The sequence below is a fragment of the Daktulosphaira vitifoliae genome, unplaced genomic scaffold (genome assembly GCF_025091365.1).
Source record: "Daktulosphaira vitifoliae isolate Bord-2020 unplaced genomic scaffold, ASM2509136v1 Scaffold_5, whole genome shotgun sequence".
NCBI classification, from domain to species: domain Eukaryota; kingdom Metazoa; phylum Arthropoda; class Insecta; order Hemiptera; family Phylloxeridae; genus Daktulosphaira; species Daktulosphaira vitifoliae.
Genome location: NW_026099576.1, coordinates 14,118,799 through 14,132,151, shown reverse-complemented (window position 1 = coordinate 14,132,151; position 13,353 = coordinate 14,118,799). Strand labels below are relative to the sequence as shown.

The 13,353-nt window shown below is 24.1% G+C and overlaps 1 protein-coding gene across 1 annotated transcript; it reads left to right on the top strand.

Annotated features, from left to right (window-relative positions):
• Positions 1–1,249: 1,249 nt before the first annotated feature.
• On the top strand, positions 1,250–12,694 carry LOC126908500 (uncharacterized). Its single transcript, XM_050690634.1, has 3 exons — positions 1,250–1,546; positions 11,567–11,779; positions 11,885–12,694. Exons 1-3 carry the CDS (start codon positions 1,333–1,335, stop codon positions 12,145–12,147), a joined length of 690 nt encoding a protein of 229 aa, XP_050546591.1. The 5' UTR covers positions 1,250–1,332; the 3' UTR covers positions 12,148–12,694.
• Positions 12,695–13,353: the final 659 nt, after the last annotated feature.

Genomic DNA, 13,353 nt, shown 5'->3' with positions numbered 1-13,353 from the left:
GCGATTTTTAAATTTGTAATTTTTTTGGAGGTTTTCCCCATTTACGGGGAACGAGGGAATTTTTTTCAATTTGTGAGGGTAATGTCTTCGACTAGATACGATTTGTGATCTTTTGACGTATCATTGAAAGAAATCGGTTCGGTGAGAGCTGAGAAAAAGTGGTAACAGACACAAAAAAAAAACACAAATAAATAAACACATCTTAGTAAAACCAATACCTTCTCAGCTTCGCATCGAAGCTAAAATTAAATTTTTGTGAAAAAGTTGTCATTTTCAATTCTCCCCTGTGGGCAGGTGAAGGGTCAAATTTACAAAAAAAATATATCAAATAATGGTTAAAAACATCAAGCATCTATATAAAAAAAAATTTATTAATATGTTCAATTTTGAAAAAGTTACGGCAGTTTTTAGTAAAAAAAATTGAAAAAATTTCGAAAATTAGCGATTTTTAAATTTGTAATTTTTTTGGAGGTTTCCCCCATTTACGGGGAACGAGGGAATTTTTTTCAATTTTTGAGGGTAATGTCTTCGACTAGATACGATTTGTGATCTTTTGACGTATCATTGAAAGAAATCGGTTCGGTGAGAGCTGAGAAAAAGTGATAACAGACACAAAAAAAAAAAAAATAATAAATAAACACATCTTAGTAAAACCAATACCTTCTCAGCTTCGTATCGAAGCTATAAGTTTAAAGAAATTTTAAATTTGCCGATTTAAAAAATGACAATTTTTTTGAGATTTCTCCCATTTATGTGTAGTTATTTTTTCAAATTATTGAGGTTAAAATTAGATACAATTTGTGATATTTTGACATATCATTAAAAAACCAGTCCAATGATAGCCGAAAAAAGTAGTGATAGACACAAAAAATAATTATGTAAATCATGGTAAAATTAATACCTTTTCATTGAATCTTAAATATATGTGTATATTATAATAATATTCAAAAAGCACGTTGTTATGGGTCAATCAATAGGACGGACGATTCTTGGATATCTTGAAAATTTATTTATATGTTTCTAATACTTTCTTCTTTAGTAAAGAGAATTTAACTATTTAATTTTAATCAATTTTTTTCATTATTCCGTCAGTATATTTTTAAATGTTTCTGATATTTATAACGTATTTATGATAAGACCCTTGACTATATTATTGATCAAACTGAAGACAATTAGTATGTGAATTTCTATGTACTATGTTTGTTTCTTACATCTTATAATGTGTTTTTGTGCTGCATTAATTATTAATTTTAATCAATAGTATCGTATAGTAAACTTAATTATTGTAATATAATACACTTGTAATTCTAAATCTTAAGTTCTTTTGTTATCATGGAGGCGTTCAGGTGCGCCGTAGAACGAGTAATGGGTAAACCTAAAGATCAGCTGGACTATGATTTAATGGCTTCCGTCCAAGAACAACTTTTGGAAGTGATGAGAGCTTTAAATGAAATCCGTCCTCTTGCGGAATTAACAGACATTGAAAAACACGAATGTGCTAAAATATCTTCAGTTAAATATTATCCGACCAAATGTATTGTTCACGGTAATATTAAGATATTTATGTTTAAATATTTACTTCAATAAAAATATTTAAGATAAAAAATTTAAGAACCTATACTATATGTAATGATTTGAGCTACATAGGGAATCCTATAATAGGATACTTTTTTTATAAGCCTTTAGTTTTTAATTTTATATAATCCGTAAGTCAAAATATTAAATTTTAAATAATTAAAAAAATGCCCACTAGCATAAAAATGTTAATGGACTTACTTAAAAATTAAACCGTAAAATTGTGTTTATATATATTCAAACATTAAAATACCTATTACTTAATCAGTTATTCAAAAGAATATTTATGTTCATGCATCCGATTTAGTACCACAATAAACATTAAAACTAAATAGATCTCATTTATTTAATAAATAAAACTAATTATGTTTTAGTGCTGTAAGACTTTAACAATTTACTAAACGAGGGAGTGAATAGATATAAATATTCAAAATAAAAAGGGAATTGTTTAATAAAATTGAACATAATATTTCAACATAATCATTGTGTATAAAATTAAAAATATCAAAGTAACTCCTAAAAAATAGAAAAATACATCGTTGTAATAATAATATTCATAATATTTTATGATATACCTCTAGATTATATAAAAATTCACGTTTCTCGGTAATTCTAACTTATTTTTAAAATTGAGTACTTGTTTTGGTCGATAATTATTATTTTTAATTTAACTTAAATAGTATTGAAAATTATTTTGCATTAAAAATATTTCGTTTTATCAGATATTTTTTAAGACAACAATTGTTAACTGTATGACTTAAGGTGTTCAAACAATAAATCATTTTTAAGACTGAATATCAATGGGTCATTCAACCTAAAGCTTTTCCTTTTGATGGCTATCTCTGTGTATTTCTTTTCATATACCTTTAAAATGTCTCAAGAGGTTTTCATTATTCAGAGCGAAAATTGTTAGGAGCATTAAATACAATAACTTTATAAAAGGTTCGCTCTTTTCTTCTAAAATATATGGCAAATATACTTACTTGTACCACAAATGTGAATCTTTGCGGTATAATAAAATATCTTTGAAGCTTGAATTGTTTTAATTCAACTTTTTTTCTCTAATTTAATCTATCAAACACATGAATATTTTTAAAATTAAATTTATTTATGAATTTGTCTTATCTATTTTTATAATCTATCTATTTTATTTTATTTATTTTTAAATGCGTTAAGTGTTTTATCTGCACTTGTTTAAAATTCATTTATAGTTTTTATTAAATCTTTATTGAAACTAATAATAATTTATATATCAAGCATTTTTTTATAAGCTTCACAATGCTATATTTGAATATTTTACTCGAAATTATCAATGAAATATTTAATAAACTTACTAAGTTTAGTGAAAAATGATAAAGTGTTATTAACTAGGCAAAATTGAATACTTTATTTATAATTATTTCTCACGAGCTAAAGAAGGATTTTTATTTTTTATTAATAGATATTATTGTCATTATACAACAACACAACGAATGCATTTTTTTTTTTTTTTTGAAAATCGATTTTTTTCATTTAATTTGAACGTCTCTAAGGATTATCTAAACCTAAAAAGACAAAGAATATCGCCAACTAAAAATGACCTTTTTAGACTCCCCAAAGGTACCCAAGAAAGATAACTTTATTTATTTTAGTTATACCACGTATGTTCAGCTTAATAAGTGACCACTATTTTTTACTTTTATGGGTTCTTTGAAAATTTATTTTTCTTCGAATGATAAATAAGTCAGTTTACGAATCCATTGTAAACATGATTGATAATATTCATTTTAACACAGCTGTTGGTACAATAAATTATACTTTTATTTACTCTTTCAATTTTACAGACGATACCCAAAATTGATTTATGTTATAAATATGTTCAAAATGTATTTCTTATTTAAGTTGAAAATACAATTTTGAAACTAAACAAATATTTAAAAATGACTTGGGTCAAGCAAAAACAATTTTTATATTGAATTAAATTAAGTTAATAGTTTAATTAATAATTTAATAGAAACTATAGACGAATTTTAAACAGGTGTAGTATAAAATACTTAACGAATTTAAAAAATGAATTAGATAAATTAAAAAAATAGATAAGACAAATTAATAAATTAATGTAATTTTAAAAATAGTCATCTATGAATTGATGTATTTTTTTAGTAGAAAATGTATTCTTTCGTTTCCATATATCTGTATGAAAATATATATATATATATAAAATATATTTTACAATAAATTTTAACTCGATTTTTCACCAATACAAAAGTTATTACATTTACTCGAATACTAAACTTAATGTCCTACACCTGTATTTATCTGAATTCTTTTTGAAGGTTAGATGACATAATAGTTATCTATACAATTAGCAGAATGGAAGTTTTAATGCTAAATTAACTACTAATTTAATTAGTAGTTGAACATTCGCCTTAAACATTATGCTTATCATTTAATGTATTGTAGTGTAAACGGGAAATCGTTATCATAATAAACCTGATGTTCACAACATTATGAATAATTATGATTATTTATAAAGATAAATATTAGTTTACTACTGTGGAAAAGTGCCCGCATCATACAAATCGTTTTTAAAACCCAATCAATTAATAATAATGGGAAGCACATTAGCCAATTTGCAAAAAGGTCCACAAATTTATTGCAGATAAATAGAATAATATAAACCCACAATAAAAAGAATTACAAATGTATTTTAAACACTTAGATAACAATTCACCTAGTTGCGTCTATATGCATTGTTTCGATGTAAAAATAGAGCTTAAGTTATTTATTTTTAATTAATTATTGGTAACGAGATAAATTCACACACCGATATTGTTTACATTTTAGCGATATACATTTAAATAAGTTTCCTTTGATAACGTCTATTTTACTAGTTGATTAGGTATAAACTACGAAAAATAAAAGGAATGTTTTTAATTTTGCTCTTATGATCAGCAGAAAATTCGGTCCACGGGAGGCACGTGCCGCGTTCAGTTATCACTGAACTGCTTTTTTAAAATGGTTATCATTCAAAAGTCATTAAAAAATGAATTTGCTAACCCTTTCAGATTTTTGGTACACTATTGTGTAGTCATCACTATTAGTTTTGAAGTTAGAACATTCTTCCAATACTGATAGATCCTAAATTTTCCAGCAACAAAACTAAAGTAAACCTAAGCTCTATTATTTGTTGTTAACGATATTAAAATAGACTCTCTGTAGAACTTTAACGTTGATTCCGAATCTAGCTTAAAATTTTTTTTTATCATATCTAGTTTTTGAGATTATTAATAATTATTAATTAAGCAATAATTAAACAATTTAACTACTAAAAAAACAAACAAATTTGATGATATTAAAAAGTTTCACAAATTTTTAATCTTTTTTAAAGACCATTAAATTTCAGTTTGATGACTATTTTTTAGAAAAAAAAAGCTGAAGTTTCCCTTAAGCTATTATTGAATTAATTTCATAATTATGAAATTAGTACTAGTAGAAGGATAATATTATGAGGAATTTAGAAATATTCATTTTATATTGCAAATAACCAGCAAAATCACAATTATGAGAAAAATATAGGTAATGATCAAAAATTCGAAAAATATTTTTTTAGGACAGTTTTTCATAGTTTTACAACCTTATGTTTTATTTGATGTCATTAGATTTTGTGTATGACGTTTATTTCATGATTTATTTGTTTATTTTTAACTTCCAAAACAACCAAGTTACTAATCGTCATTTGTAATTTATTTGTGATATGGCACTAATTGTCATACGCAAAAACTTATTACATCGTTGTCTTAAATGTCAAACAATACATAAGACAGTTAAATTCTTAAAATGACAACTTTGGAGTTAACATCGAAATTTAATATAAAAACCTCTAAATATTGTAAACACCAAAATGGTTGAATTATGAATTATAAATAAATTTGAGCCAACACAAAGAAGCAATGCATGCTTAATTTGATTGATGGCTTGTAGGTTATGATAAAACTTTTTAAATTATTATACCTTTTGGTCATTGTCAAAAAAAAAAAAAAAAACAATACATAAAAACAACAGTGATTATTACACATTTTATTAAGCTTTAGAGATGTGAGTTGGTATTAAACATGTTTAATGGGCTAAACATATTAAGTAAGACAAATGAGTTTGAAAAAAGTATTACGCCGAATAATATTATGAAAATATTTTCCGTTCTCCATCCTTCTTGTTTTTCATTATTTATGTAATGAATAAAAATTTTTACATAGAAAAGTCTGTTGTCTGGTAATGAACAAACATGATTGTACAATGAAAAGACTAACTTAATCATTTTCACAACTCATTGTATAAATAATTCATCATTATGTAAAAAAAGAAAGTTATTTCCAATAAACACCAAGAGCATTTAAGTCAAATCTAACTAAACCTCTTATAGACGTATAAGGATAAAATGTATCTTTTATTATATATTCATTAAATGTACAATAATTTAAGTATTAAGATTTTTCTTTATCATTATTATAATTGCTCTATTGTAATTTAAAGTGTACTTTGAACTAAGATCAATAAGATAACCACTTGATGACACAAAAAAAAAAAAAAAAATCATAGTATTCGCTGAAGAATAAAAATAATCAACTTATAACGCATTGCAATTTGAAATATTTTGTGAAAGCTATATGAATATAAATATACGTTACTTTTTTTGCAGAAAAACTTTTTTAACTACTATACCCAAAGATAAAGTTGGGCATTCTTTAGTGAACTTAATATTACATTAAATAATTTATACCAATTAAATTATTTTTATTAAAAAATTGTTCAGAATAAAAACTTTGATAGTAAATTTTGTGTTTTTTTTAATTCACTCTTGAGTTACCTAATTTATTTAAAATAATATTATACGTTTGTGTACAGTATTCCTTTTGGAAAATAAGAAATATGAAATATTTTAACTTTGAATTTCACGGAAAATATTCCAAGTTATTATACAGTTCAATTTTAATATGGCAATATTTCTCCAAGACTATTATAACAGCGCATCGGAGTTTACATATATTATTTTAAACTTTATGCGGTTTTGAACTACTTAGGTTTATAAGAAGAACTTTTAGGATCCTTCATTAAAACTTTGAATTAAAAAATAGTTATGTAAATTTGTTAAAAATGACTTCATTTTAGTGGAACAACTGATTAAGGTAAACAAATTTACGGTTAGTATTTCACTAGATTCATGTCAAATTTACTTAACTAAATACATCAGGATACTTTATATCTTATATAACATATTATGAAGTTAAGCTTTTCATTTATTAAATCTAGTGGTGCACGCGACATATGATTACACACACTATGAACAACGAACGTGCATAAAAAAGTTTTGCGATCAAAGGCGTCTAATGATAGAAAAGTCTAATTTATTATTTTGAATTAAAAAAACAAGTAAAAAACGGTTCAGCTGAAATTTCATCTTGTTTTAAGTGCAGCTTACGTGCATTCAGTTTTTATTAATTTTATTTTACTACTGTTTAATCGTGCCATATTGTTCGAATTAATAGTACTAGAATTTGTTTACATTTATGTGCGTTATCAACGACTTGTCTATAAATATTTTATAAGAATTCAAGGTCTCATTTGAGTGGAGCAGGTGTGAACCTTTGTTCATGACTGCAATTTTTTATTGCATTGAAGAGTGAAACATTTTCATGCTATAAAAATTTTATGCAAGGGGTTCACAATATTTTCACAAATCTAATTTACTTTTAATTTACTGAATATACACAATGGAACAGATCTAACTGACAACTCATATAACTTATGATCTACATAACATTTTATACTTTTTTTAAAATAAAATTTTACAATATAGAACTATATTTAAAATATGTTTTATGTTATTTTTCGCAATTTCAAAAAATATTTTAAAAATTAATTTTTTTATTAAAATTTTTTTTAAGATTTGAAAATAGCCATTTTATAGATAAGTCATAAAGTAAAATTTTGATACCAAAAATTCTTATTTTAATTCAGTAGTTAGATTTATGGAACATTTTGAAGTTTGTTGAATTTTATTTTTTTTTTATAATTTTCCTATGGTATCAATTTAGTTAAATTATTTTTTTATATGCCGCTTCGCCGGCCATTGGTATTTAAAGACCCCCCGTTATCCTTTAAATTTAAGATACACTTTGAAGAACTTCTAATATAAGTGGTTACTTGTTATTTAATTATTGTCTACTCTCGTTACTTATTGGAAGTGCGGTTAGCCGTCATCCTTCCAGGTGACCCTTCTCACTCTTCAATAATAGCGATTTAAACAGGCTTAAGGCAAAACAGCATTCTAGTGCACAACTAGCCGTCCTACGGTCTAGATGCCTCATACGAAACCGTTTTAATTGTTATATTATAACAATTTAAATTCTTATCACATTTAGTTATATTTTAAGTAATTACAGCGTTCCACTTTCTGACAGTATATATTATTTATATTTTTTTTCATTAACTATTATAGTGTTCCATTTGAAGTAGTTTCATTGCCGATATAAGTAAAGTGTTGATATTTTACTTTAAACGATACTCAAGTAGGAGTATAAGGATGTATACAGGTGATTTATTCATTATAAATCACTTAATGAATATAATTTTTTTTATACTGTGACGTGTAGAAAATCAGCTGGTAAATGACAAAAATAACAACATCGTGTCTCATCTCCAGCTATTACTATAAAATGTTAACATCCGAAATCATAATTTAAAAGTTGTTATCGACCAGTCATTTTATTAATTAGATCATTATCTATTAAATTAGTTATTTAGTTATGATGTTGTCATTTGAAAAAATTTAATTAACATCCTTATAAAGTATATGAGATAAACATAAATAATACATTATGATTAATGAATTGAGAAAAATATGCACCTAAAAAAAAATCTCAGTATTATTTTATTTTTTGATTAATTAAGTGTTTCATAATAAAAGAATAACTCTATGATATTAAGCTTAATAAAAATGAAGTGTTAAATAATTACGTTTTTGTTTATTTTCTACAACAGATTTTATAATTCAATATATGTTTCATCTACATAGTGATAAGAACTGCTACCATTAAATGATCAAAGTGGGGTAATGGTATAAGACACCCGAGTTTTAATTTTATTAATGATATTGAATAATGTATAATTTATTAAAATTATTTTTACAAATTGTTTTACTTTTAAAGTGAAGTTTGCTTATGTCAAATTGTATTTTAGTAGAATGTATATTATAAACCAAAAAAAACTTTAACCAATAATTTTTTTCGATATTTTTTTTCTAATATTTTAGTGTTATCGATATTTATATTTGCTATCAGCAACGATACTCACTTTCAATATTTTATCTATGTACTCACCTAGTTTAATTTTCAAAATTAGGCATTAGTTACTACATCCGAATAATATTAGACGATACACAGGATACTGAATAGTTTGTGAATATTGGGCCCAATTCATCCCAAAGTAAAATGTATGTCCGTTAATAATAATTACAATTAAGTAATTTTTAACGCATGGCTAATCTAACCGAAACCAAATTTATATTGAATGATTGCAATGAAGTGTCAACTTTGATTAAAAAATACTCCTTGAAATAAAAACGAATGAAATTAAAACATATTTGGTTTGAATCAAAATGAGACAATTTGTCTCATTTTAATTTTGATTAATTTGTTTCAAACAAATTAATAAAAGCCAACATAGTAAAGTAAGGATTGTATACAATTAATGAAGTTAGTAAAAAAAAATTAAATGTACACCTCTGTGTAATTTTCTTGATTAGACGTATTTTGTTACCAACTAATTTGCATAATGTATTTACATAAAAATATCTGAGTTAATCATATAAAACGATTATAAACGGTAAAATATTTTTATAAATATTATTAATATTTTAAATCCCGATATTTTACATTTTTAATTTTAGAGCATTAAAAATGTTTATACAAATATTATTCCAAATAAAATAGTACTTTTAAATGATTGTTGGGGTAAGTTCGCAGTATTTCTTTTCAGTTATTTGGATAATTTTATTTTTCATTTTCACTATAATTTTAGTTTTAGTATAATAAGAAAATAGTAAAAACAAAATATAGTTTGTTGCATTAAAATTTTTTTAACTGAATAATATTAATGAAGGGTGTCTAAAATCAAGTATAACCAAATGCCTTGACATTTATTAATTAAGTTAGAAAGTCATTTTAGTTTTGTATATATATATACTGATAATTGAAATTGACTTTTTATTTGATTAACATAATATTTTAATATTGTTATATTTTAAGTTAAATCAATTTATTAGATAAATTAACGCTTAAACTAAATTTTATCTTTTAAACCATTTGTATATAAAGATATCAAATAATATAATTTGATACATATAAGTCTACTAGACTAGACAAACGACATATTTAAATACACTATAAATAAATAAAATAGTGCCTACTATTAATTTATTAAATATTATATAAATTATGTCTCACTGAATTAATTTATTTAGAATTTTGCACTCTTTTAATAAACATGTAATATTTTTTTTGAACTATTCTTATTTAAAGTTCGCCAATTAAAGCGATGAAGGGGTATGAACTTTCTTGTTGTTCTTAGATATGTAACTGAAAACAAAAAATTTTAAATATTGTAGGATTTATTTTACTAAAAATATTTCTTGCGTGATTAATAAGAATAATTCACCACTGATTGGTCTTATTTCATTTTTTACATGCATTTATACAAAATAATGTTTTGATTGAAATGGCTACCAAATTGCAAATAAGAATAGTTATTTTAATTTGTCGGTTTGAATAATGTGAATTAACAGATATATAAGTAAAGTTATAACACATACTGTTTTTATTGAAGTAGCCGTCAGAAAATGATTATTACAGACGTAGATATTACAGCTATGTATCTAGAAGAGGTAATTTCAGAAGGTTACTACTGTATACATTAAATAAAAAATCTCTTAATGATAACGTACTTCCTTATACTTATTTTATACTATAGTATTTTATACTACTTGTAACAATTACAAGATCTTATTTTCCAAATTGTGCACACTGCATATTTAAATGAAGTGGGCTACCTAAAAAAAATTAATTAAAAATTTGATTTAATAATAATTTGTATTTTAAAAGAATTAAAAATTTGTATAGTATTAATGGCTAGATATAAAAGGTTAATTTTTTAAAAAACTAAGAATTGACGCCCGGAAATTTTTCTTAAATAACTGATAAATAAATTATCTTAAAAATAATATCTTCATAATTTGAATATTATAGGACATGATTAAAAGTGCGTACTTTAAGCTTAAGGTTAAGAAAATATAAAAATATGTAAGTTTTTAGATAATTCCTCAAAAGTTTTGATTTTTCAAAACAGTTTTCAGAAACATTTTTGTAGAATTTGTAATTAACTTTTAAAGTATTCTTATCAATAAGAATACTTGCATAGACAATTGTTTTTTTATAAAAAACTAAATAAAAACAGATAATAATCACATTTTTTGAAAATTTCCTTTTTTTTTATATTTTTGGCAATAATTTTTTTAATTACTAAAAAAAAAAAATTGTATATAATTAAAATTCTTGTAACTTATTTTTTCTAAAAAATTATTAATTTTTTGTTCAGTTTACTTTTCTAATAAAATTAAGGAAAACGACAAAAAATCTGATTTTCACATTCTTACGACATATTTATTAAAAATAATTGTATGCAAAAATTCATATTGTCTGTTGTTTATTACATTAGAATTTATAAAGATAAGTTTCATATCATTTAAATAATTTTGTATAATAAAGTTAATAATTGTTTCAACACCTATAAAATACAATGTCGGTCTAAAAAAACACGTCATAATAACATGAATACCTTCTTAGCATTGTATTAAGCTAAAACATAAATAATTAAATTACGGAAAGGCTATTTTTAATTTGGGTTACTGAAATAATATAAAAGTATAATTTGTAAATTATGGTTTTAATTTTAACAGAAAAAGATTCAAGCATGTGTTCAGGTGATGCGTACTTTTTACTAAGTGGTCGTTGTCTACGTATTCAAAAATTGCATATAAAATGTTTTTTATCGGTGGGAAAATATCAATACAGACTTATTAAGAGCGACTGCAAAAATTGTAAAGATCCAAAACACCGCACAGTTTACGTTAAAACTTCTGAACTCGGGCCAGGATCTGTATTTAACATCGGTAAATTTATAACTTAAAACATAAAAACAGATATTCAATATTATTAAACATAAGGCTTATAAATTAATAAAATATAATTTTAGTGATTTTCATTTTACATGGTAGGTGAAAAATCTGAAAATGGATGTTTAGTAGTAACAATAAGCGAAGTCAAGTTTTTGCTAGTGCCATTGAATTTCTTGACGAAACACAATACGGCCAACATATGGGGCCGAATAGTATGTTCATTAAATTTAAGTACACTTTCTGTCCAACAATGTTTTCAAAAGTTTGTGACTTCTGAGAGGTGGGAAGAATACAAAAAATCTGTCGTGGATTCAGTAGTACAAAAATGGCAAAACTATGAAGACCAATCAAAATTAAAATAACTTTTACTAGACACAACTATGATTTGTGAATATTTTTTTAAACGAATTATAGGTATAAGAATGATAATGAATATGTATTAATTATAAAAAAGACTTGGCCATGATTACTTTATTGACTAAATTATAACATCTAGATCATAAATAAGTAATACTATTAAATAAGTTATAGTAGGGTGTGAAATATTGAAAATTTCTACAGCAAGTAAACCTTTTGTAAATGGTTAGTAGGTGTAGATAAATCGTGCGTGTTTACACAAAACTCATTGGATGTAAGCCAAAATGGGAGGGCGTCAAAGCTAAATAAGGGTACATACTGTTAATTTACTTTATACATTCATTGATTTAATGTGTCTGAAAATGAGCAGTAAATATCTACAATATATGTTTACATTAGTAATTGGTGAATTTTAAAGCTGTATAAATTATGAAAATTATACTTTCACTATAAGAAATGGTTCAAAAATTTCTATTAGTCAGTAAAATATTTTTAATACACACGTTAATTTTGACATTAAGTATTATAATTTTGAATCCAAATATAACATTTTTATTATAATTCATCAAAATTTTCTCTTACACAACTTTTACACATTAAACACTTCGAATACATCGAGAAAAAATTGGAACATTTTCCTATCCCCGCTTCGATGAGGAGCTGAGAAAGTATTATTTTTACCATAATTTGTATTTTATTTTTTGTGTCTGTCTATGTAAATTTGAGCTCGCACTGAGCCGATCTTAAAGATCTATATGTCAAAAGAATCCTAATTTAATCTAGTTGAAAATATCACATTAATAAATTGAAAAACCCTGAATTTCTTTACAAATTGGTCCTTTTTTTCCATATTGCTATTTCTTATTCAAAATTATATTATTATTGATTCTTATGAAATTTTAATGGAGTATATTATACTTAATAAACTTTTTTTTTTTGTTTATTACTGACAAATATTATCTCTACTTGTCAAGGGCGTGCCTAGGAGGTAGTTTTGGGGGTTCAAACCACCTCCAAATTGACTTTTTAAATTTTTAACCTAATTTTTTTCATGAAGTAAAAATTATATATTATAGTACATTACAGTTACGGTGAAATAAAATTTTATTTTTATAAGATTAAGTCTTCAAATGTGCTTTTAATATTTGACAGTGGTATTAAAATATTATGGGCTTTTATTAATACACTTAGGATAGTTTATTTTATACCTA

What these genes read in the sequence shown, in the direction of transcription:
- LOC126908500 (XM_050690634.1), top strand. Translation starts at nt 1,333, where the DNA reads ATGGAGGCGTTCAGGTGCGCCGTAGAACGAGTAATGGGTAAACCTAAA. An exon ending in GACCAAATGTATTGTTCACG is followed by an intron (nt 1,547 to 11,566) that starts GTAATATTAAGA and finishes TAATTTTAACAG; the next exon opens with AAAAAGATTCAAGCATGTGT. An exon ending in AGGATCTGTATTTAACATCG is followed by an intron (nt 11,780 to 11,884) that starts GTAAATTTATAA and finishes TTTACATGGTAG; the next exon opens with GTGAAAAATCTGAAAATGGA.